Source organism: Tachypleus tridentatus, chromosome 13 (assembly GCF_004210375.1).
Source record: "Tachypleus tridentatus isolate NWPU-2018 chromosome 13, ASM421037v1, whole genome shotgun sequence".
NCBI classification, from domain to species: Eukaryota; Metazoa; Arthropoda; class Merostomata; order Xiphosura; family Limulidae; genus Tachypleus; species Tachypleus tridentatus.
In genome coordinates, this window is record NC_134837.1 from 68,265,716 (window position 1) to 68,292,661 (window position 26,946).

Below are 26,946 nucleotides of genomic sequence, written 5' to 3' on the forward strand. Positions count from 1 at the left end.
TCCCCACCCTGTCTTTGTCACTCAACACACCCTTGGAGGCCGTAGCCATCCGTGTTACCTTGGGTCATACCATCACTGTTTGTTTTCTCTACCTGGCCCCTGGAGAGACATGATCAATCATACCTTGATGCTCTCGTTGAACAGTTGCCGTCTCCATTTCTAATCCTGGGGGACTTTAATGGACATCATCCCCTCTGGGGAAGTGCTGTTATTAATAGAGAGGTCGCTCTGTAGAGTGTATGCTCTTTGATCACAATTTTTTTTCTTTTCAGTACTAGTTCTTCCACTTATTTTCACGCACCTAGTCAGTTCTTTACCGCTATTGATCTCTCGGTTTGCTTCCTTTTATTATTTTCCCATTTTTCATGGAGGGTTGACAATAATCCATTAGGCAGTGATCATTTTCCTATACTTTTGAGAGAGACTGGTCGTGGTCGATGCCACCCTACCCGCGTGCCCCGGTGGAAGCTGGATCAGGCAGACTGGTCCAGTTTCACTGCTCTCACAGAACTTGCTCTTGCCATCGTGAAACAGCCATCAATAGACGACTGTGTGGCAGCGGTAACTGGCTGTATTATACAAACAGTTGCTCAGTGTATTCCTAAAACCTCGACACAATTTCCACGATATCCTCGTCCGTGGTGGAATCCTGCTTGCCACTTGGCACGGAAGGCTCAAAAACGGGCCTGGGATACTTTCTGTAGATATCCAACACTTTCGAACCGCATCACTTTCCAATGGGCCTGTGCACATGCTAGGTGGGTAAGACGTCAAAGCCAGAAGGAATCTTGGATTAAATTCACAACTAGCATATCTTCTACCACCAGTTCCAAGGTCGTATGGGACAGGATTCGAAAGGTCAGTGGGTACTACAATTCTGTCCCCTCTCCATCTTGCCCTCTGATGGCAAAGAGGTAGCTGATGTCCAGAGCATCGCCGATACTCTAGGTGAAAGCTTTTGCCGGATATCTAGCACTTCTGCTTGTTCCTCCACCTTCTTGGCCATCAATACCCGGGCAGAGCGTTCACCTCTTTTCTTTCGAACTGACTGTCTTTTTTTACTATAATTGTCCCTTTACATGGGTGGAACTGAAAATGGCCCTTCATCGGTCTGGCAGTACATCTGTTGGACCTGATGATGTACACTATGACATGCTGTGCTATCTCTCTCCTGCTTCTCTTGATATTCTTCTACTTGCTTTTAACCAGATCTGGCAGGAGAATGTTTTTACTGATGCCTGGCGCCAGGCTATTATTTTACCCTTCTCTAAACCTGGGAAAGATTCCTTCACACTACCGTCCAATTGCTTTGACGAGCTGTCTCTGTAAGACCTTAGAAAGGATGGTTAATGCTCATCTTGTTTAGTTCCTCGAATCAAACAACCTCCTCTCGCCCACCCAATGTGGTTTTCGACGACAGCATTCCACCACGAACCACCTAATTCGACTTGAAACATCAATCAGAGAAGCCTTTCTCAAACGCCAACATCTTGTTTCAATATTCTTTGACATTGAGAAGGCTTATGACACAACATGGAGGTATGACATTTGCGAGACCTCCATATATATGGGTTACGTGGCCATTTACCTATTTTTATTAAAAAATTTTTAATGGACAGGAGATTCCAAGTTCGTGTGGGTTCGACACTTTCCCGTTCTATTGTACAAGAACTTGGAGTCCCTCAGGGCTGTTTTGAGTGTCACACTTTTCAGTATAAAGATAAATGCCATCACTGAACAACTCCCTCTCACTGTTGCAAACGGGCTCCGTGTTGACGACTTTCACATCTCGTCTCAGTCGTCGAACATGAGATATATTGAGCGGCAACTACAAACTGCCCTCAATCGTGTACTGAATTGGACTATGGCGAACGGCTTTAATTTTTCTCTCTAAAACCGTTTGCATGCACTTTAGCCGCCAACGGGGTATCCATCCTGATCCTGAACTCCGTATCGGTGAAGTTTCGCTGCCAGTGGTCCCTGAAACCAAGTTTTTGGGGCTTATCTTTGACCGTAAGCTGACCTTTATACCACACTTAAAGCAGCTACGGGTCAAATGCACAAGAGCGCTGAACATCTTCCATGTCCTCTCTATTGCCAGTTGGGGAGCGGATTGATGTTCTGTGTTAAAGATATATCGTGCTCTTATTCGTTCGAAACTCGACTATGGATCAATGGTCTATGGCTCTGCCAGACCCTTGGCCTTAAAGATGCTGGACCCCATTCATCATCAAGGACTTCGACTCTGCACTGGGGCTTTCTGCACCTCCCCAGTTCAGAGCTTATATGTGGAATCTCAAAACTTCGCTCCTTACCAAAGCATCCCACCTGGGGATGTGTATTCCTTCCTCAGTGGGCCTTACCTTTTCAAAACAGACGATCTGCTATTGCTCCTTTTGGCCTTTTAATCAAGGCACAATTGGATGAATTGGGTCTGTCCTTGGGAAACATTGCAGAATCCACTGGTCAGCCCATCTCCCCCATGGCTTATTACACCCCCCAGATGTAACCTTTCTTTAAGTCATCTGAAAAAGGCAGATACTCTCGATTGGAAGTACCGTCTTTTATTTACTGAACATCTTTCGAACGCCCTTTCTATTCCAATTTATACGGATGGTTCAAAATCAGGTGACTCTGTGGGCTCTGCCATGGTTTGCGGTTCGGTGGTTGCACGCAGAATCCTCTTTACAACTTCTGTGTTCACTGCTGAACTGTACGCCATATCTCTTGCCCTGGATCATATTGAAGCTGAGCAGTACTCTGACTGCACTATTTATACCGACTCCCTTAGTTCTCTGCTGGCCTTGGAATCACTTCACGTTGGTTCACACTCTGTTCTCACTGATATTCAGAACCAACTGGCTCATTTCTCATTAACATCTACTTCTATCCAGTTTTTCTGGATACCAGGCCACGTTGGTATTCGCGGGAATGTGCTTGCAGACATTGCAGCTAAATCTATCTGCTCTGGCACTATCACCACTGTGCCTATTCCATACATGGACTATGGTCCTGTACTCAAGGCTCGGCTCGTGCCAGCTGGCAGTCCACTTGGAGTGAGCAACGTGACAACAAGCTTTTTCAAATAAAATCCTATATTGGGCTTTGGCCGTCTAGCTTCCGTAAGGTTCGGAAGAAGGAAGTTGTTCTAACTAGACTACGCATTGGTCACAGTTTTTAACTCATCGTTTTCTTTTATCTGGGACTGATGCACCGATGTGTTGTCTGTGTAACACTCATGTCACAATAAGCCACATTTTACTTTCCTGCCATCGTTACGACTCTCAACGACGGCACTATTTTAAACATGTTCTGTCCCAGGGTTTGTCTGTGACATTGGACAGTGTTTTAGTTTTTTAATGGCCATTAATCTTTTTAACCTCATTTAAATGTTTATTTATTCATTACACCTTTTTAATTGTGGTTCCCTTTTCAGTCTCAATCTCTGTAGTTCAATTTGACATTGTAAAATGGCCAGAACATTAAATAACTCGACACCAGGAATGGAAAGGCCAACTTCAGGTGACTAACGCTGCTGTTTGAACTATCCGTTTGAACTACCCGTTAGTTGCCCTAGCGAGTTGTTATTACACTTTTGCTGCATGTCATTTAACACTTTTATTACTTTACCTTTTAGTAATGGCCATAATGACACATAACCAGGAATCAGGACTGGAAATATCAACTTCAGATGACTGACGGTGGTTCTTGTACTTACCTGTTAGTCTTCCTGGCGTGTTATAATCATTACCATTTTGCTACAGGAAGTCCTTTACAACTTCTCTTACTCTGCTTTCTCTTTTAACATTGTAGACTAGGTTTCAACATTGGTTTTGTACTTTTTCTGTTTTTCAATGATGTTTTGTTTTACCTTCATTCCCTTTTATGTATTTTACTACATTTAATTTATTTTTGCCTTTTTACTGGACGTTTGGCGCAGATAGCCTAGCTACTTTGTGCCATAAAACACTAAATGAATGAATCAACCTTCAGTCCTGCCTTCTGATGTCTGTTCGGGTCCACCTTCTGTGGTCCAGAGATGCAGAATGTTTGTTCATGCCCTTCGTGGTTGAAATCTACGTCTTCTGACAACGATCTGCCCACTCGACCCAGTGCAGGTTCCATGGAGGTCGATCGACAAACCTCCTCCTAATAAAGGCGTGGTTGTAAATAGTAGGGATCTCCATCTAAGTAAAGGCCCAGTATGGCCAGGCGGTCAAGGCGTTTGACTCGTAATCTGAGAGTCACGGGTTCGAGTTCCCGTCACACCAAACATGCTCGACCTTTTAGCCGTGAGGGCGTTATAATGTGATGGTCAATCCCATTATTCATTAGTGAAAGAGTAGTTCAATAGTTGGCGGTGAGAGGTGATGACTAGCCGCCTTCCTTCTAGTCTTACAATGCTAAATTAGAAACGGCTAGTGCAGATAGTCCTCGAGTAGCTTTGCACGAAATGCAAAATATAAACAAAACAAACAACCTAAGTAAAAATGGCCTCTTTAAAGTCTATTGTAATCTGAATAACTTTAAGGCCTTGATTCATTCCTATCATCTTGTGTGTCTTTTGATTCATTCCTATCATCTTGTGTGTCTTTCCTTATAGGAATAATTCCTGAAACCTGTCGACACAGTTACCTTCCACCCGTTTTCTTTATGCCAGATAACAGTTTGTGTGATAGACGAGTGCACGGAAGGATGGTACTGTTGGTCAACCAGCACGTGTCCACCTACCTTGTCTGTACCACTCGATACACGGATAGTTACTGCCTCATGGGTGTTTTCTTGGGTTGTACTATCACTGTTTGTTCTTTTTACTTTTTTTTATGGGGAGACTTGTGATCATTAAGACTTGGATGCATTCTTAGAACAGTTGCCTTCTCACCTTTTTCATCTTGGGAGACTAATGTGCACAATCCCCTCTAGGATGGTCCTGATATTGATTATAGAGGGGTCATTCTGGATTGTATGCTCTCAGATTACAATCTGTCTTTAGTACTGGTTCTCTTACATACTTTCATATGTCTAGTCAATCTTTTACTGCTATTGATTTATACATGTTCCCCTTCGTTTTTCTTGGAGGGATAACCGTAAACTAAAAGGCAGTGATCATTTTCCTATATTTTTGAGATATACTGGCCGTGGTCGATGTCACCTCCACGAGGGGAGTTGAACCAGGCTGACTTGCGCTCTTTCACCTCTCTTTCTCTCTCTCTCTCTCTCTCTCTCTCTCTCTCTCTCAAAATCGACCCTGATGTCTTTGGTTTACAATGTATTAGCGGCTACGTGGATGCAGTAACTGGTCACATTATTCAAATAGTTGTTCATTCTATACATACAACATCGACACTTTTTCCACACTATTCTTGTCTATGATTGTTTCCAGCCTGCAAGGAGGTGGTAGGGAAGGCTCAGAAACAGGCCTGGGATAACTTGTAGATACCCCACTCCTTTTTATAACATTGCTTTCCAGCAGGCCCATGCCCATGCTACACAGTTGAAAGGAATATTGGATTAAGTCTACAATTAACAACTCTTCTATCACCAATTACGAAGTTATATGGGACAAGATTTGAAAAGTCAATTAGCAGCATGCTTCTCATCCCATCTTCATCTTGTTCTCTAATGATCAGGAAGTTTCTGATGCAGAGCATCGCCGATACTGTTGACGAGAACTTTGCTTATTTTTTAAATATTTCTCTCTTCCCCTGCTTTCTTGACCGCCATGTGTCGGACGGAACAATAGCTTTTCTTTCATGTTGCTTGTCTGCACAACTAAAATTGTTCCTTGATCTTTATTGGTCTGGCAACAAATCGGCCGGATCTGATGATGTTCACTATGAGATATTGTACTATCTCTCTCTCTCTCTCCTGCTTTTCTTGCTCTTCTTCAGGTTGTTTTTGATCTACTCTAGAAGGAGAATGTTTTTCATGATGCTTGATGCAAGGCTATTGTCCTACATTTCTCTAAGTATGAGAAGGATTCCAAAATTCCATCTAATTATCGTCCGATTCCTTTGACAACTTGTCTTTTTGATGTCTTAAAAAGGATGGTTAATGTTCTTCTTGTCCGGTTCCTTGAATCAACCAACCTCCTTTCGCCCACAAAGTGTGATTTCCGTCCATAGTGCTCCACCATATACTCCTGTCTTGAAGATATTGGCCCCATTCACCCATGGTATTCTGGCTCTGAACTTCTCCAGTTCATAGCTTGTATATTGAGTCCCACGAATCTCCGTTTTACCTCTGCGATTTGCAACTTTCACTGCACTATGCTACTAAACATCGATCTTTTTTACCACAGCATCCCACCTGGGGCTATCTTCATTAGTTGGCTTTGCAGCTCGAGTCTATCCTCAAAACATTGGCTTCGAGTTGAAAGAAACAACTGAGAGTCTGAGCATAGATAAAGTTTAAACAGTAAAATTAAATATTGATTTTGGGTATTATTTACAAAGGTTTTACCTAAATAATGTGAATTTCCGCCTCTCCTTGTTCTCTATATCACTCGATAGTTTGTCAACTATCACACCATACTATAAAACGGAGTTAACATTGATCAGAACATTATCTACATTTTACTATACAACTAAACTAGCCTTCATAACATCATTACTCAATATTTTGCCAGCTTTCACACCATACTAACACAACTAAATTAGCCTTCATGACATCATTATCCAATAGTTTTCTAGCTTTCACACTGTACTAACATACAATTAAGTTACCATTCATGACATCATTGCTTGATATTTCACCAGTTTTCACACCGTACTAACAGACGACTAAATTACTCTTCATGACATCATTACTACCTTTTACACGATATTACTACGCAACTACCACTAAGCTCTAAAGTGACCGTTTTTAAATGCCTCCGAGTACTTCCGAATGAGTCTGTAATGTTGTGTATAGGTGTGTATATCGACATAGAAAAATATTCACAAGGTATATAACTTCATCGAATAGAATTGGAGTTTAATAGAAGAAAGGAAAAGATTAGAATTTTATCAGAGTAACATTTTATGATAAATCACTATTTGTATTGTTTTAGAAGAACGATATTAATATAAGTTTAGGATAAAACCACGAAATTAAAACTACTGGATCTAAATCACATCGCTAGGGGGCGATATATTTCACAACGATAACTTTGTTACAAATTGATAATATTCTACTGTGTTAATTTAATTCTCGTGAACGTTGAGAGAGAAATCATTACTTTTCGTGGTACTTAGTATATGTGGAACACTGGATCAGTAAATGATAAAAGATCCACTATCTCAAATATGTAAACTATCTTGCTTAATTTACTTAAATCATTTTATACTACAGATATGATTGTTCTTTTAAGATTCAGAAATGGAAATTTTGTAAAACATTTTGTACAATTTAAGACTTGTTAAATTAACCAGTTTCGTTGTTGGTATAAAAACTTGCTAACAGTGCCACCTGGCCGGGTATGGTAAGGAGATTGAGTGTCGTGGGTTCAAATCTCTCAGTCGTGGGTGTGTTATGTGACGGTTAATCCCACTATTCGTTGGTAAGAGTACCCCAAGAGTTGGCGGTGGGTGGTGATGACTAGCTGCCTTCCCTTTAGTCTTACACTGCTAAATTAGGGACATCTAGCGCAGATAGCTCTCGTGTAGCTTTGGGCGAAATTCAAAACAAACCAAATAGCGCCACCAAGTAAAAGCTAAAAAATAATGTAAGATGTACTGAATAAATATATACTTATCTCTAATATTACTTAACAGCCCCTCATTTTATGAGGGAAGTCTTGGAATTTGGTATTGATAAGAACTCGTTAAATAAGCTGTTAAGAATATACGCTGCAGTACAAATAGTAAAGTACCATTCTGTCTAAATTGTAAAACATTGATTTATTAGCTGATAAACATCAGTTAGGAAGTCGATTTCCTGACGTCAGTAGGTTGTTTTTTTAATCGCTTTGTGTGTCACAGCGGGAACACAGTTTGTACATCCAGAAACACAGAACATTGGTACCTTAATTGTTGCAAGGCCTTACTGAAAGGATACATGTTATATAATATGTATGCGGAAAACAAAAGATAAATAGTTGACAGCCTTTAAAAAATTATATTTATCTTGTATTCCTCTTCCTGTATATTTAAGACCATCTAGTAGCTCCAAGCAAGTTTGGAAGTAGTGAATTACCGTGGTCTTCTTCCCAGAAGAGTAATTCCTGTACGTTACTTGTCTGTTATATTTAGAAGCAGAACTCTATTTCTTGGATTAAGGTATTAAAACCATATCTTAATCATTACTTAGTTTCAAGCACAACGTACCCACGACCTCATCACCTTAGAGGCCATCAATAAAACTAAGTTATAGATATATCTAAAGTATTAGCTCCACCAGTATCCAATCAATAATACTTTATAAGATAATCCGACATCGTTTTACGTTGTAAGCTGGTTCTTCGTTGTTATAAGACTTTAAACGATTATAGTGTGTTAATAGAACTTTTAAAATGGCTTGACATACATTTATCTTGCTCATTGTCTTCAAGTATTCTGACCTGGATATCCATTCTTTCATTTGTCATTTTCATATATACTCGATTTATAGTAATGTTTCTACTGTACATAGGAATCATCTGCCCTTCAGTAGTCATGTTAGATATGTCATAGTTAATGATCTGTCTTTTCATGATAACAAAAGATCCATAATCTCAAATATATAAACTATATTGTTTAATTTACTTATGACATCATTGTTTTCTATAAATATAATGTGTTTAATTTTGAAAATGGAACTGTTATAAAAAAAATTATCAATTTATTGTGTAGTTAGTTTGGGGTCGCTCTATCGTACTCATCTTGGTTATCTACTTAGTTGGGGGTCGCTCTATCGTCCTCATCTTGGTTATCTACTTAGTTGGGGGGTCGCTCTATCGTCCTCATCTTGGTTATCTACTTAGTTGGGGGGTCGCTCTATCGTCCTCATCTTGGTTATCTACTTAGTTGGGGGGTCGCTCTATCGTCCTCATCTTGGTTATCTACTTAGTTGGGGGGTCGCTCTATCGTCCTCATCTTGGTTATCTACTTAGTTGGGGGGTCGCTCTATCGTCCTCATCTTGGTTATCTACTTAGTTGGGGGTCGCTCTGTAGTCAACGCAACGTGGTTCTAGCTACCGTAGCTGTGTTAAAACAATTCTACTACACCAGTAAAGCTACACAGTTCTTCTATTCTACAGTAATTTGGAACGTGATCCCATGTTTAGGTAAACATACGTTCGGCCACGGGAATGGTCATCAGTTTTACGGTGCTTGCTTTCACGAACCTACTCGTGTTTCGAATACTCACTTCTTGGGTTTAATTATTTTTCATAATTCAGCAGTTCGTGCTCAACGCGTGTGTTCTCACAGAAACTAATTTCTCTATTTGAACGTGCCAGTAGAACCCCTAAGAATAACTGACTATGGACATTCGATCATGAGCAGTGATAACGTACAAATTTCTGACATTCAACTCTGATATATAGTATGTGACATTGACTACTTTAGGTGACTTTTCCACTTAAAAACAGTCGATACCTAGATTGAAGCTGACGTCAGACAACGGAAACTATTTAATATTTCTTCCTCATTAACAGAGAAGGTTAAACTCCCTACTGAACAACTCGCAACTGTCTGGGGAAACATATTTGTTAAACGTCTCCTAGAAAAGTACAGGCAAACCTACAGGGAAAATAGATGAATAGAGAAAAGACAGTACTGTTAGAAGTAAACCTAAGACAATCTGTTTCCGTACCTTGAGGACAAGCGTTTGATAAACACGCACATCTCATGGTATATTGTTATGAAAGCATGAAACTAACCACCACAAGTTTAATTCTATACTTGTTCAGAAACCTTAGACGTAACTGTCACGCAAATTTTCTTGTTAAAAGTTAGACGTAAAAATGTATTATCGAAACGATTGGTATGGGTATTAGCACTTTAAAGTAAAATACAGAACAACGTTTCAACCTTCTTCGGTCATCTTGGGTTAAACTGGTCGAAACGTTGTTCTGTATTTTATTTTAAGTAAAGTACTAATACCCGTACCAGCCGTCTTGAGAGAACATTTTTACTTCAAGTATGTCATCATAACGTAACTGTTAATAAGGCCATATTTTATAAATATTTATAAATCTATCATAATAACTAAGTGTAGATTCGTTCAGTAATTGTTTTTTTATTTATTGGTAAACGTCACAAAAACCGAAGTATTCTGTAAATTATGATCAAAATTATAAAATTAATCAAGTTTGTAGCTCGCATAGAAAAGTAAAAAAATCGTTGTAATGACATGTATGAAAATATAAATAATTCGAACCTGGTATTTAATACTGAGAAACTAATTAATTAGTGTGCAATAAGTGTCAAATCTAAAATGAATAACATCGAAAAGATTCAGTAAAGAAACTGTTTCAACTTCTGAAGTTCAACACTTACACCAAGAGAAACTGGCAATGTGCCAAAATGTAGTCAGTTTAAAACACAAGCATGCATTTGATATATAGCTTTGAAAATAATCTAAATTTAGCAGCTTGTATCACTGTTCCACGTAGGCCTAACAAATTTACCTGTTTAACGGCTATTAACCACAGAAAAGTACGAGGATCTGAGAACAAGAATAGGCTGTCTTCTGTTGATCGATATAAAAATCTAATAATAATGCAGCTGGTAGTAAAATGTGTCGTGGCCCGGCATGGCCTAGCGCGTAAGGCGTGCGACTCGTAATCCGAGGGTCGCGGGTTCGCGCCCGCGTCGCGCTAAACATGCTCGCCCCTCCCAGCCGTGGGGGTGTATAATGTTACGGTCAATCCCACTAATCGTTGGTAAAGAGTAGCCCAAGAGTTGGCGGTGGGTGGTGATGACTAGCTGCCTTCCCTCTAGTCTTACACTGCTAAATTAGGGACGGCTAGCACAGATAGCTCTCGAGTAGCTTTGTGCGAAATTCCCAAACAAACAAACAAACAAAAAGTGTCGCAAAAATTTTTTTACCAAAGTATGATGTAATATATCTAGCTAAGCGTGTTGTTAAACCTCTAACTAAATGTGCTTTTGTACTGTGACTTATTTCTAACTCCTTAGGTAAACGAGCATGTGTATTGTGGCTTGTTCTTAAATCCCCAGCTACAGATTTCTCTACTGTGACTTGTTTAAGAACGCCATATTGTAGAACTATCCTATTTGTAAGTGTCATAAACCGGTTAGTTCACTTTCGCTTGTGTAAGCGTGTTTTTAATGTTTAGGACATGACTAAAGTATAAGCTTTGACCTTCACTTGACTCTTGACATGTGTAACTAATCGTCGTGACTGAGTTTTTCCGTTTTATGATTTTTGTATATTTGACTGAGAATTTAAAAACTTCGAAAAAGAATAAAGTTCACGATAATTAAGAGCTGGTTTGTATATCTACATAAATATCTAACATATTCAGACAGCCTTTAAAAAGTTAACTTCATTACTATTAAGAAAAAAACAAAAAACCCTCAAATATTACGACTAAATTCTTACCTTTTAAGGTAATCAAGTTTAAAAAGTTTTGTTGTATAAATGAAAATGTTTACGACGACCGTTGCTCTTACAAGCCAAGAAGCATTAAGATATTGGAGTGCACTTTACTTTGTTTCTTTAAAATTTAAACCATAATCAAAGAGAGAACTATTTCTCATTGATTTCTTTTGTAATTTTATTATTAGCCTAATTCTTTTTTATCCACGTATATACTATTATATTACGGCTTTAAAGAGAGCGTTTTTGTATTTTCGAGTTAAAACCCTGACTTATTAAAATAACTCTTGAATAATAAAAAAAAAAACTACACGGAACTAAAGAAAGTAATTGAATAGTCTTAATTAGAAGGCTCCTATAACCACGTGGAACAAATTTTCTAGAACATTTTTAGTATAATATGGAGATTAGCTCGAAGATTTGTTTTAATTCCCTTGATACTAGACCACTACAGATTTATATATGTAATAAATGGCTAATTCTATTAGCTGATTGAAGACGAGTCTGTTTTCACTCAATCTAAGTTGAGTTTTAGTCATTTATGCTAGTATAAACATATTCTTATGCTGGATAAATTTTTCATTTGATTTTCTTTTCAATTCGACCTTTAAAATAATAGTTTTATTAAGTAAAAATTTAATGTTAGTGTCGTAATGTCTACTGTATCTAAATTTAAAATATTGTTGTAACGTCTTTCTTTTATTGGTGTGTTCTTTAAAATATCTGAATGTAATTCAACATCCAGTCCACTTGATATACTCAAATTACTTTCTTTAAGTTACTTTTGTACAAGTTTTCAAACTTGTACACTGCCGTAAGTTGTTATAGGCCTACGTTACAATGGCGCTAATCGACGTAAAATAATCAGCCTGTACAAGTGCGTTAACAAACACATCCAAATGCTTCACGATAACACATTGATTGACTCAACTCTATCTTGAAAAATTATTCACTCTATTTTCTTAACTGTCTTTAAATTCATTCCTTAAGTAGCCGCTCGATACTTTACGGAACATCGTATTCATAATCTCCACTTATTCTAGATACTTCTCGAACTGACTTGATCTTAATGTCACATGCCTTCTAGCTAACATCTGAATTAAACCAATATACAACATTATAGATATAGCTGATAACAAGATAAGATTCTACTGGTAGCTAAAAACGTGAACTAACATGACCATCTGTTTTCTTCTTACAAATTTCGTGTTCTTGTTCAAGAATTGACCTAAAAATTGCAAACTTTTTGCATAAAATATTTTTTAAGAATTTTGTTTTTTCTCATCGATAGTTTTGATTCTGTCGGAGTAGACTTGTTTAGATAATTTTTAAAATATGTACATCCTGTCTCAATTATATAAAAGCTCCTAGTTACAGGAAGGATCAACTGCTGGATCACATGATAAACTTTCAACCGGGGAAAGTGTACGTGTGTAACGGCTTACGAAATCTGTATTGATCCCGTATGCACAGAAATCCTAGATAACCCGCTAGTTTCTAGTAGATGGTGAAAAGCCTTCTTTAGTGTCTCTTATTGGCGTGTTTTATGATGACCTTTATGAGGTGATATAAAGCCTCATTCATCAATATTCTAGATAAGTGGTGAGTTTGTTTTGATGGGAAGGGTGTGGGCTTCCACTGGGTTGGTGGAAGATGACAATCAACTTCAATAGCCTTTTTGCTTGTCTTTTATTATTCGAGTAGGAAACTTGGTAGAAAATACAACATAGGTTTATATATGACCAGCAATTACCTGCTAGTATAATTCTATGATTATTCGAAAAGACGGTTAGAGGAGCTATCCTTTCGATATCTTTACTGGACCAGAAATGTACTGATAAAGTACAGTTTGGACTAATATAATGTTTCTCTAGATATTATATGAGTGTTCTTCATTACTCGAGTTTATTTAATTGAATTAAATTGTTTAATGTCATTATTAATCTTATGTTCATTATTACGAAGATCTTGTATTGTTAATTAATCCTAAAGCAGTTTTAAGCTAAAATGTAATCTGGCTGAACTTCGTCAGATGTTATCGGGGTTACGACCAAGATATTACTAACAACGAGGGTTGCCAAATGGTGAACTAACGCATTCTAATCGTGTTACATTAGATGTAATTATTACTGGATAAATGTTTAATTTGTTTTATGTAGGTATCTAGCTTTACTCCAACTAATGTGTCGTGATGCTGTAAGAAAAACTACTACTGCCATATAAGTACGTGATTTACACATCTAACAAGTTTCAGCTAGTGGACGAAACACTTTTAGCCAAATAAATCGCAAAATCTGATTTTCAAATCATAGAAGATCCATTAGTATTCTAAGTAATCACAAATGTTATTTGAATTAATATCAAACATATCAGTTAATTAAGTTAACCATTAAAAATATATCTGATCTTTACAAAATCAATCGGAAAAATAGGTGATCACTTTGTCAAATGAAAGTTTAATCCTAATAAAACGTATCCAAAATTAATTTTAAAAAAACACCGATAAAACTTCAGACGTTCGTGTTTATAAAAATATTGATATTGTACCAACATGTGACGAAAATGTTTTCACTATTCTAGAAATGTTATTTAAAGTACATTAAACGTTTGAAATTTTCTAATAACTGTCTTTCTTATTTCAGAACATTTTGGAAAAGTTTAATCCATGTGCTCGACAGTTGATTTCAACAGGAAAGTCCTACTTGAAGGCTTTACACGGTACGTTTATATCCACTTAAACTGAATTAACCTAATTGTTCCTGGTCTTTTCATGTTACAACTGTTATTTTAGCACTAATACATTTACTGATTTTATTTTACTGTGTTTATCCACTACGATATTTACTGCTTTTCTTCTCTATTTAAGATTTAACATCATTTTAAAGCTAACCACTGTTTCTTAGTCGATGCTTTTATGAATCGAATAATCTTTTAACGTAATGTATGGTAATCAATTAATAAGGTATAGACTGCGTGAAGATGTTATTTTTACCGTTTTTGTTGACTATCAGTTGTCCTTGGCCATATTAACCTGTTGGTATTGATGTCCAAAAATCCATAACGTCTACTAATAAGTTAGTCCATCCCGAGAAATATGAAAAAAAATCTTTCTTGTTAGGTGGTACCTATAATCTTGCGTTATATCATTATCATAGAATGATCCATTAACTCTTGTTCCCAAAGTATTATTTACAGGAGATCTGAAGAGAATTTTACTCCAACTTTGTGGCATCTAATTTATCCTACTATCATACGGTAACCCCCTCTAACCTTGGGGGTTTTGTCCCCCCAAATCCCTATTTCTGTAAGTATGAAGATAATTTTACACATTATGTTTTCACTTTTGTTTTGTTTGTTTTTGAATTTCACGTAAAGCTACAGGAGGGTTATCTGCTCTAGCCGTTCCTAATTTAGCAGTGTAAGACTAGCGAGAAGGCAGCTAGTCATCACCACCCACCGCCAACTCTTGGGCTACTCTTTTACCAACGAATAGTGGGATTGACTATAACATTATAACGCTCCCACGGCTGAAAGCATGTTTGGAGTGACGAGGATTCGAACCCGCGACCCTCGGATTACGAGTCGAGTGCCTTAACCATCTGTCCATGTCGGGTCTCTGTTCTTACTTACCTAGGCTTTTTCCCGAAAACAAAACACATCCAGTTTATTAAAAAAAGTGTAGACAAGTTTGTCAAATAAAAGTCATGGCAACAATTAGTGATACAGGGGTTCAGGTATTTTGCAGATGTACGAAGTTATTTACAAGAGCTGGTTAGTTGTAGATGGAACAGCTTTGTATAACAACCATCAATGTTATTGAAGTAGCCCGTACAATACAGAGGTAAGTCTCTTTTCATTACATCACTGGTGGATATCAAATTGTGTCACTTGTTCGTAACACCGATCAGCGCCTCCTTAAGTTTCAATAAAAATTAATTTTCGAATATCGAGAGTAGATTCATTATGATAGATTTGATAACAAAGTTACAGATGAATTGTCACACAAGACGATAGTGGTGTTGTCTCCATGTGACTACCTTAACCCGTGATTTTAGCCTTTTATCCCCAATATATCCTGTTAGTAGGATGAGAATCTTACAGATCAAGTGACGGCTTCAATGGCTAATGTAATTTTGATTATTTGTCGTATCCTGTTTCACAAATACCCTCGCACGGATGATTTGTCTGTCTCTATAATTCTTAAATTTGTTTTCAGACATTTTGCAAAACCTATAAAAAGATCTACCAGTGCGTGACCATCTCTATGCAATGTAATATAAGGAAGACTGCTAGCTTAAAGCACCCATTGCAAACTGTTGAGATTTTTCTTGTCTGGCCGAATAATAGCAATTTGACATTCACTCTTATACTGCACCCTTGTGTCTAAAGTGTGGCGTGTTTTGTTGTTTTTTGTTTGTAACAGAATTAAAATGGGTCCACATAACATGTTTATGAAGGTGAAAACATGGGTACCGCTTGCCTTAGGATTCAGACCTAGAGTACCATTTGTCTAAACACATGGTCCTAAAATAATCGTGGATACTATTTATCTCAGTATATAGGCGCAAACTAAATCATGGGTACTACTTGTCTAATAATTCAGGCCTAATCTACATTTCGGCATATTTCATGAAATATGACTAAAGTATAGTTGCTCGGTGTACCTTATGAAATATAGTCAAATAGTTCTTTACGTTTTACTAGGATAAGTATCCCTCCGCTGTGGGATTGAAATGTTCTCTCATCATTCACAAAGAACAGAAAATGTTTCTCTATAATTCTTTCAATAGTTATCCCAAAGGGTCGCTATGTTCAGATAAACTACATATATGTTTCATTCATGTTGAATTATTTTAGTGTAAACTTCCCAGAAACACTGACTTAAGTTATTCCTAAGTTAATATAAACTTTGATAAAATATTGGTTTATAGAGTTAGCCCTAAACTTGATATAAACTATGGGAAATGAGTTTAAGTAATAAATATCAACAGCTGGTAAAAACTATTAAACGTTTCACACCGTTGCATCTATCAATACAAGCTTTATCAGAAACTAGTTAGTTAAAAGGACAATCCTAATATTTAAAGGTTGAGTAGACTGCGATATAAAATCGTATTTCTAACTATTTTAAAATAACTAAACTTGAAAACAATCTTAACTGTTTAATGTATTGCTTTCTGAAGTTACAATGTTTCAAACGATTATACTTGACAATTCCTAAAGTGCCTGTTGATAATTTTCTAACAAACCACCAATATTTCAGTTGCAAAGAATTAATCATGAAGCATTGAAAGTGAAGTTTCCAGTAATTTAGAAAACGTTTCAAAAACCTTGTGTCTCGTGATGTTTACAGTAAAACGGAAGTTTTGCACGTGGTTAACAAAAAATCTCTTGTTAATGACAACGTTTTTCACATTTTACTTTGAACTTACGTCCTTCAGCCAGCTCGAAGTCCAGAATTATGAATACAATAACTTTAGACTTTACACCATAAAAAAAAAAAAAGGTCCTTGAATTACAAACTGATTTACACGCATTTTCCTGACTTGTTCCAGCAACGTCAAACGAAGCTATTTAGGTATTCATTGTAGGAAGTGATAATGGTAAAAACGTGCCTCATATTATTCATGTTTAGGAGATTCATGGAAGAATTTAATTTCAAAGTTTTATGCTAAAAAATGAATAAAACAAATACCTCACAGGAATATTTCGCGTGCATAAAAAAGCGGCGGAAAACAGTAACGGTAAGTTAATATTAAAATTAAAATTATTTTAGATTGCTGAGAAAGGAAATCAAATCAACACTGAGTGTATATCAAAACGTAATAGTAGTCTTAAATACAAATTATAATGTAGTTCAGCATCTGTTTCTAAATATAGTTTATATCGACAAGAATACATAAATACTTATATTTAACAAACTCGGCAACAGTCACAACTAACAAAACAAGCATTGTAAAGAAAACAACCTTCTGAAAAATAGATAACACAACTACAAGAATATCCTTAAACTATACAAACTAGGTTTATCGGATGAGACGACAACTACAAGAATATCCTTAAACTATACAAACTAGGTTTATCGGATGAGACAGTGAGTGGAAGAACCTTGCCCAGTTGTTTGATAAATGTTGTTTAAATAACTTAATGTTCGAGTAAACTAAGCAGTTATCTAACTTGTATTATTTAAAAATCAGCTATTTTCTTTAGAGTGCGAAATGATGTCTTTGCTTTATTGTAACAAATTATATAAAGTTTCCCAAAGTATTTTGTGTTTTAAAAACAATGATATACTCCAGGGGAAAGAAACAAAGAAATGATGTTAAGAGATATCGACAACTGCACTTTTATATACGTGACTCGTGCCAAGTACCTGACCAGGCTAATGATAAAACAAACAGCGAACGTTAATATGTTGGAATTATGACTTACAAGTAGGCACGATTATTTGTACATATAGATGTTGAAATGAACGAACAAGGTATCTTACTTAACTATCAAAAATATTTCGAAAGCTCTTTTTAATCTTAGCTTCAAAAGTAATGGTAATAGTGTATTTAATGTAATATTAATAGACTAACTGTTTGTAAGGTAGTGGTAAAAAATGTTTCTAACGTTATAATAATAAGATAATTGTTTCTAACGTAGTGGTGATAAATACTATTCATAACGTATTGTTAGTAGACTTTCTTTGAGTTAATAAAATAACTGATTTCAATATAGTATTATGACTCGACGTTTCTAACGTCGTAGTAATATTAGTACGACGACTAAGTGTTTCTAGCGTCGTCGGTTTAATATCATAAAATGTTTTTTTCAAACCATTAACGTGATTTCTGTTGAACATGTATATTTCCAATATTTCACATCGTTGCTGTTGAAAATCTCAAGTTTGGTCAGTGCTGATATCACTTGAGGCTATTGTACCTCAAAACACACATTTCTGGTACCCATAAAAATGTAAGTAAACATCTATATAAGAAATGATTACAATACCATTTAAAAGAACAATTCAGAAAAACCTTCAATTGTATACAGTGTGTTTTATAGTCGGAGTAGTGGCTCCGAATACAATACGTCTTAATAATATAGTCTTAACTAAACCTCCCACACATGCACGCGCACACAGCGTGCGCTCAACTTTTAATGTCGCATTACCCATGTTTTATCCATTGTTTTAGGATATTGGGCCGAGGTGTCTATCTATATTCACATTCGATAAACTGAGCTGACGTGTCCATAAAAAATCGATATCCTCATGCACTTAACAAGGAGGAAAACAAACCACAGAAAACGTTTAAATAATTTTATAAAGATGTACTGAAAAGCGAAGGATAGTACTAGGGTTATCCAATTTGAAAAAAAACATTTCATAGAACTGGTTGATACCCGTTTCAGTGAGGGTAAGTTAAAGCTATATAGCTCTCAGATGCGGTCACCTCTACCTTTAAACGTCTTAAAAGGCTTAGGACTTCGACTGTATATATAATATCCGCTACAGGAGTGAACTTATCAAACTAAGACTAGTAGAAATAGGTGACACTGACAAACTCAGCTGCACATTGTCAATTTTCTACAGTGTGAACAGTAAGCGGTCCGTGAAATGACTCCATACTTTAAAGTCTACAAACTGGCGTATAACGGTTGTAAAACAAGCTACATATCCAAGACCTCCACAAAGCGGAATTTGCTTAAAACTAAGTAAAAATGATCTACACACTTGTTTTGATATTACGAACACTCCGTGAAATCTTATCAATTGTTTCATTCAATATTTTATAGAAATTTCTAAACCTAACATAAGAAATAGCTTAAAGTATATCTACAACCAGCAATGTTAACCTGAGAAGCTAAATAAAATACCCTCCACAACCAGGAATGTTAACCCGAGAAACTAGATAAAACGCCCTCCACAACCAACTAGTTAATCTGACCAATTAGTTACAACAGCTACACAACCAACGATATTAACTTGAGCAATAAGATAAAACCTCTTCGACTAGGAAACTTAATCTGACCAAATAGTTTTAAAAAACCCTCCATAACAAAGTTAACCTGAGCAATTAGTTTTAAACACTTCTAAATGACTAATAGATGTTGCTTGAGTAAAAGATTTAGTTGGTTTCACACTTCCAACAGCACTCGTCTGACAAAAGCAATTTAAAATTACCCAACGTCTGAGAAATAATCTAAAACGTTCCATTATTCCACGAAAAACAGAAGTCCTTAGGGAAATGTTTATCGTTTCATATTTGAACACCAACAAACATAGTTAAACAAATTTTATAATATTAACGTATCGTGGTTAAGGCATAACTGTATCTAGTCGACATCAAGTGGCTAATTTCATTATTAAAGATAAAACTTTGTTCACAAGAGTTAAACGTTTTAGCTGAACAAGAACTAAAGAACTAATACGAAGCGTTGAAACATGTTTATTGCTGTAATTGGAATAACTTAAACAGCTTCGTTTCAAGTGAATCTAATAGTTTTGTATTGGGGTCTGAAGGTATTTAATTGTACGTCTCGCTGGGTTAATGACTTTCTAATTGTTTCATATTACAAATTATCCAAGAGATTGATTTAATTTTCCTTCTGTTATGAAGAGCTTAACGGGCTACTTACTTTCTTCGTAACACCATAAACAAGACCCTTTAGTTATACTACAAAAGCGAAACTTATTTTTTTTCAGATGAAGCAGCCATATTAGTGAGCAATGTTTCGTTGAATCGCTCATGTGAGTCCGTGTATCTAAAGTTGGGTTTCTACACGTGCATCAGGCTGTCACGTATTTTCCCAGCTGTATAAACGGCTTGGACATCTGCTAAGGAAGGGGCTTACAAGAAATGACAGGTGAACGCGTGTCACATGCCTCGCGTCACGTGACATCGACGTTACTTTGTTCTATTCAGGTGTACGGTTCTCTAGAATATTAGGAACTGTACATTCTGAAAGTTGTGGGTCGACTCGTTTTCTCTTGTTTATCTCTATCTAGATTAACTCTTGGACTACCTTCCATTTAGATCGTGTAAACAACAAACGTGCACATTCTAGATATCTAAAAGGTCAAGTATAACGCGCGTACATTTTTAAACAAAGAATAACCTACGTTCTAAAAATAAACAAAAGACTACGAGTGAAGAAACTGATATTCTAAAGTTTATTATAATAAACATATAAATAAAAATGTCATTTGTGCATATTTAACCATAAAAAACCGAATCCATAAACTTAAAATGTAATGTCGCTATACCCCCCCACACACACACACACTGTAGTCACGCAACAGTGAAAAAACTTTACGTGCCTGAGACAAAACAAAACAAAACGCGGACCTTGTGGGGCCATAACTCGTGACAAATGTTAGAATAAAAATTTATTAATATTAATACTTCCTACAAATACGATAGTTGTCTCAGTATTAGAATTTTGACATGAACAATATCATTTTCTTTCACTAAATTTTCAACCAGAAGTCTAAATTTATTCCAACCACAACTATGGGCGGAGGGGTGCTGTCCACCAGAAGTCGATATCACCATATGATAACTCCTATTAGAGTTCACATACACTTATTGTAATCCTTACGAAATAATCAGTGATCAGTAGTGAGTAGGCTTAACACCCCAATACCAGTAATGGGCTGGTGCTGATATAGTGCTTTGTAAGGCTTCTCACTTTAGCCAGCATTGAATAGGATTAGCATGGCGTCATGTTAATCGTCTATCCGGAAGTTACCGGGACTTTGTATGACAGTTTGCTGTTTACACTACTGAGGTTTCTGTTTCCAGATCAGTCTAAGTTAAGCAGGTAATTTTGAAAAACCTTGTTCAGAAGATCTCGCGCTTTATGTATGTTAATATATTACCTTCATTTTGCCCTAAACCTACAATATCCGTTTCAACCTTTTTTCTTTTCCTTAAAACTGCGATACGTCATTTTCAATGTTTTTTATAATTTTTGAACGGTGAAGAAATGCATATTTCTGTTATGTTTGACTAATAAAAAGCTTTCATCTTTGATAGTTTAAGTATTATCTCCATAAGTTTTTTTTAATTCCACCCTATCTTTATTACGAAGCTTAAGAAACGTAAAAAATATTTTGTTTTGAATGGGAAATTAAGACAATCATTATATATCGTGGAGCTATATACATTAGATATGGTTAATGTTTTCGCTTTAGAATGTCATTAGTGTGGAAATATTTCTAAGAAACGTCCATTTTATAAATTACTATGCTCTACAAAAGTTAAATTGTAGCATTTTTAACAATAAGTCGTGGCACCGTAAAATAAAAAATATTGATTATTTTCAAATCGCATACCTTTACTAGCTTCTATTACTCAAAGCGAACACATTAAATATTATAGAAACTTCTTTATCAAAAATCAAAAATATCTGTTCTCTTCGTTATGAGTACACAATTTTCTTATATTTAATGTTGGGGTTGGCATGGCCATATGGCTAGGGTGCTCGATCCGTAATCTGAGGGTCGCGGATTCGAATCCTCGTCATACCAAACATGCTCGCCCTTTCAGCTGTTGGTGCGTTATAATGGGACAGTCAATCCCACTATTCGTTGGTTAAAAAGTAACCCAAGAGTTGGCGGTGAGTGGTGATGACTAGCTGCCTTCCCTTTAGTCTTACACTGCTAAATTAGGGACGGCTAGCGCAGATAGTCCTTGTGTATCTTTGCGCGAAATTCAAAACAAACAAAATATTAAAGTTGTAGACAATCTGTAATTTGGCAACAAATTTCATACTTTATTCTAAAGTGAGCTATATCAAGGTAATTTTGTAAAGTCCCGCCAATAGCGAAGAAACGACTTTTTTGTAATGCTGGTAATCACCACCAGAGTGCTGGTATTTAGAATATGAGCTTAAATTAAATATCAATACTTAATAATCGGAACTCCTCTCACCATTACTACAGAAACTTTCACTTAGTGTGCTGTTCATTTCATTATAAGACAATTCGTACTTTATCTCATTCAGTATAGGTTTTCTTGTAAATCATACAAAAGGTTTGTACTTGTGAACAATAATTTATCTTTTCTTTCAAAATCAAAACGTAGCAATAGAGGGAATGTATCAAATCGTGAATAGTATGCTAAATTTCGCTTATTTTAAACATTAAAAACAAATCTACTTGAAGGTTAGATATGGTGGGTATCCCTAATTCTGAAACTGCAAAGTGATGAGGAAGGCAGCTAGTAAACAGTGCCCACCGCCAACTCTTGAGATACTATTTTATTCCAAACAGATTTTTGATCGTCACCCTTATAATGCACCCACGTCCCCAAAGTTGAGAGCGAATATTTTACGCGGAGCACAAAGGTCAGACCCACATAACTCACAATTTTCTTATCACTTTTAAACTACAGGTATTACTGGTATCTTCCCTAGTAACTACACCTAGTAACAGAGCTCAAATCGTAGCACTTTCTGTGGTACTCTCTCTGCACTGCATCCAACAGTGGTGTCTAAAGCTACTCTCCCTGTGGTACTTTACCTTGTATATACATCTACAACTGGCGTTTATATAAAATTAATTAAACCCATCATATGAAGATAAAATGTCGAATGATTTTTATTTTCGAAATTATATCTGTTTCATGAGCATGTTCGGTAATACATATTACAGTAACAACGTATATAAATGTTTTTTGGTCATCTCCTGTAAGTGGTTCTTAATTAGAACATTGACTTCTGTATATTTGTATGGTTATGTTCAAATCTTCTTGGTAAAACCTTAGATTAAACCATCCAAAGAAAAAGGTTCTCGAAAAATATTCCTACATGGTCAAATGTCTTAAACCGTTGAGTAATTGTGATGGCAAAGACAATAAATTTTATATTAAAAAGGCAAATGAAAAAGTACGTTTTAGTTTAAATTGCTTAAGTTTTTGACTAAATTGAAAATCTAAACCATCAACTTGTTGTTTTTCCTAATATTGTAATCATGTTCTTAATATGGTGAATTTATAATTAAAAACTCGTGAAAAAAACACTTGGCTGCATCAGAACTCGGGACAAACAACTGAACCAGTTAGTGAGGGTTACGAACAGAGAATGGATTTTATCGTATACATTATTTTAAATTACGAAGTACATGGACTTGCTATAATTGGTTCTGAAAGTGAAGGATCTCTAGAGATTAATTCCGTAATAAACATGTTAGTTCGAGGCTGTTCTGAGGTATAAATGTATTTCATTGTTGTTGTATTCTTTTTACTAGGAAAGTATAAATGTCTTTGAAAGAACCAATGTTAATCTTTTGAAGCAGAGACTGATTGGCTACGATCATTTTCGGAGTTTTGTTTCTTGGCAGTTATTTGGTTGAAGATGTGAAATACCACAGTCTGTATGAAGTGTTCATAAAGTCGATGTTAAATTTCTGGCGGGGGGAAAAAACTTTAGTTTAATGCATATGACTCAACCTTAGTTATACCTATAATGAACTACTTTTGGAAGATAGAATTGTGTACATTTTCTTTGGATGCTATAATTTATTTTTTAGAGGTTTATTTCGGAACTTTATCCTGAAAAGGACTTTTAAGTTTATTGGTTAGACAGAATTTTTGTAAGTTACAACTATTTCACCCTGTAAAGTTCTTTTAATGTAAAGGTAAAGGAGATGCTTAAATTTCAAAACAATAAACTGGTTTTAAAAATGTGATAAAGAAACAGTGTTAACTTTATCACACAACTAGTGTTCAGTGTTGCACGCTGACTAAACATGTGACACTGAACACTGCTGCTCTTTGAAGTATATATAAAGTAACACTCAACACTACATTCAAATTAAACTTTCTTTTTGACATTACCCATGACAGAACTAAAACTGGTTTCAGCTGGTATTCATGAAGTGATATCAAATGTAATACATTCTATCTCGCGTTAATGTAATTGAAATGTCACACTTTTACCAAAATAACTTGTAAATTGTTAAACAAAGGCAGAAAATCCTTAAGTAAAAACATTTTTAAGATAGCAGGGATGAAGAGGCACTTATTACAAAAAAAAAATCCTTTATTGAATCTGTTTTGTTGTTAATAATGATATGGTTTCAATATTTTGTCTTTAAAATGTATTATGTAGAATTTAGGCCAGACGTAGTCGTAACTTGTCAAAAACTGGCTCGACCTTGTTTACTTTTGTTAATATTCATGCACGGCCATTGGGCCAGTAAGTAGTACTTTATAACATCGTAAATTGTTTGTTAAAGTGATTCCTGAGTTCCAACAACTTTAAAGCTGAGTTTCGGGTTTAACAACTCGTATGTTGTTCGGTAAACACACTGCACAACGAGAATCGAGTTTTCCAGATTTCACTGAAAACTGCTAATACCCTCAAATTCATACGTGGCGAAACTGTTGTATTGGCGTGTGTAAAGTGACGTTATCTGTCTTAATTAAGGATCTTAAAGCTCGAGGACAGTTCTTGTGGGTCACAAGAGGTCAGAAGGAAGACGAAAGAACAAGATAGTGTTAAACATGCTTTAATCTTATGATTATTTATAAAATTGTGAACCTAAAATATTTTGAATAAACAAAAACTAGAGCAATACTGGCGCTTACTAAAACGTTATAACAAAAACGTGTCCAGGAAACTGTCTGGCTTCTCGGGTGGAAGAGTTTGGTATCATCTCAACTATAATGTCATGGGCCAGAGCGAGTTCAAGCCTGAAATGTTAACAGCAAGAAACCTCAATACATATTTTGCAGCTTACGATAATTTTACAAAATCTTCGAGATTTCAAATTAATTTATCCACAAATCCATTTCAACGTACAAAATTGCTATCGAGATATTCTATAATTCTGTTAAGTCAGGGTACACCCACAGTATAATAATAATACAGATACTAATGCTATCATGAGTTAGAGCATCAAGTATGTCATTGTTAGGCCAATCAAACGTAACGGTGTTGAAATTATAACTGGAATTAGAGTCGCATTATCAAACGTAACGGTGTTGACGTTATAACACTGGAATTACTGTGGTACGTCATCAAACTAATATCTTTCGAATTATAGGACTTGTGTTATTGTGTTGTATCACGATAGGAAACAGTCTTTAGGCTGTAACATAATACCAATGATGTTATGTTACGTCTTTAATTCTAAACTCTGGTGGTGCTGAGTTACACTATTAACTACAGTGCTGGTGGTGTTACGTTACTAGATGCAAGTTTAAGCGAAATTGTAACAAACTTTCTTTTCTTCAGATTGTGAGAAAATTTTCTTCAACGTGAACCCAGACATCACTTGGTTTTCACTGGTGCTCACTCAATCGAACTGGCGATATTTTTAGTGCCAGTTCCAAATTTCTTCCGAATGTGCATCCTCTAAGTCTGACTTGTTGATAGATTTTTTTTTTCTGTGAAGAAAATTTATGGCGCAATGAAATAACCGTCCCTAAGTTCGAAGTATCGCACTGTGCTCGTGAGTGATAGAGCTCTCCTGCTAGAAGCGTCAGCTCGGTTATTTACGTTCGACTGGTGAACGTTATGTCTAGTTGTCACATGATAGCCTCTCATCTGGAACTGATACGTAATCTGAGTGTTTAATCCAAGAGAAAGAACGTGCAGACCAAATTCGTCAGTGTTAAATCAAGCGAAAATAATTAATTTCAATTTTAGAGAAATACGCGATTTTTAATAGCTGTATCTTGTAAAAAAACTGATAGCCAAACGTGAGTAGTTACGTACGAGTGACTGAAAATTATGAAAGACTATCTCCAGTAAGCAAAAGATATGCATGAATACTCTGAGAAGAAAGGTTTGTTCTGCATTTTAACTGACTTAGAAAGCCTGTCCTGTAGTTTCGTTTTGAAGGGATGCGTGTTATCTATACACTTTGAGAATGAAGTCCTATTCATTCTTTTCTGTGGGAAGAGAAGCCTGTTAAGAAAAGATGTTATCTTATCTTTAGTGTAACTTTGTTTCTTATTCTCTCAGGTAAGGACCTCGGAGTGGATAGGTACAATGCATTCTTATGTGTTTTTGGTTCTCTATCACTAATTAAATACTTTGTCAGATTTTCCTTAACTTCTACACCAAAAGACACCAATATTACACTCCACTGACCCTATTTACTCTTCAGCAACTTATTATTTTTTAAAAGTTTTATTAAGTATAGGGTTTTAAATATGCCAGATCAGGAGTTGAAGGATTTAGAACAATACTTTACCTTGGACTGAATTTTATTTTTGTGCATCGATTACTACTGAATATTTTAGTGAAATAAACTAGATCAAGTTCGTTCCTATTAACCTACTTCATAACAAGAATCTAAAGGGTGAAGATATACTAGTTTTCATGTTACACGAACTAAGCTTTATCTTGATGTAAACGTGTTGATATTTTTATGCTACACGAACTAAGCCTTATCTTGATGTAAGCGTGTATTGATATTTT

At 35.9% G+C, this 26,946-nt stretch overlaps 1 protein-coding gene across 4 annotated transcripts in view; it reads left to right on the top strand.

The window, feature by feature from the left end:
- IRSp53 (Insulin receptor substrate 53 kDa) overlaps window positions 1-26,946 on the top strand; it is an 85,873-nt gene that overhangs the window by 16,234 nt on the left and 42,693 nt on the right. For all 4 annotated transcript variants that reach the window (XM_076476139.1, XM_076476141.1, XM_076476140.1 and 1 more), the window contains exon 2: window positions 14,169-14,244. In XM_076476139.1, coding sequence (XP_076332254.1) covers window positions 14,169-14,244 — 76 coding nt within the window. The remainder of the gene's footprint in view (window positions 1-14,168; window positions 14,245-26,946) is intronic.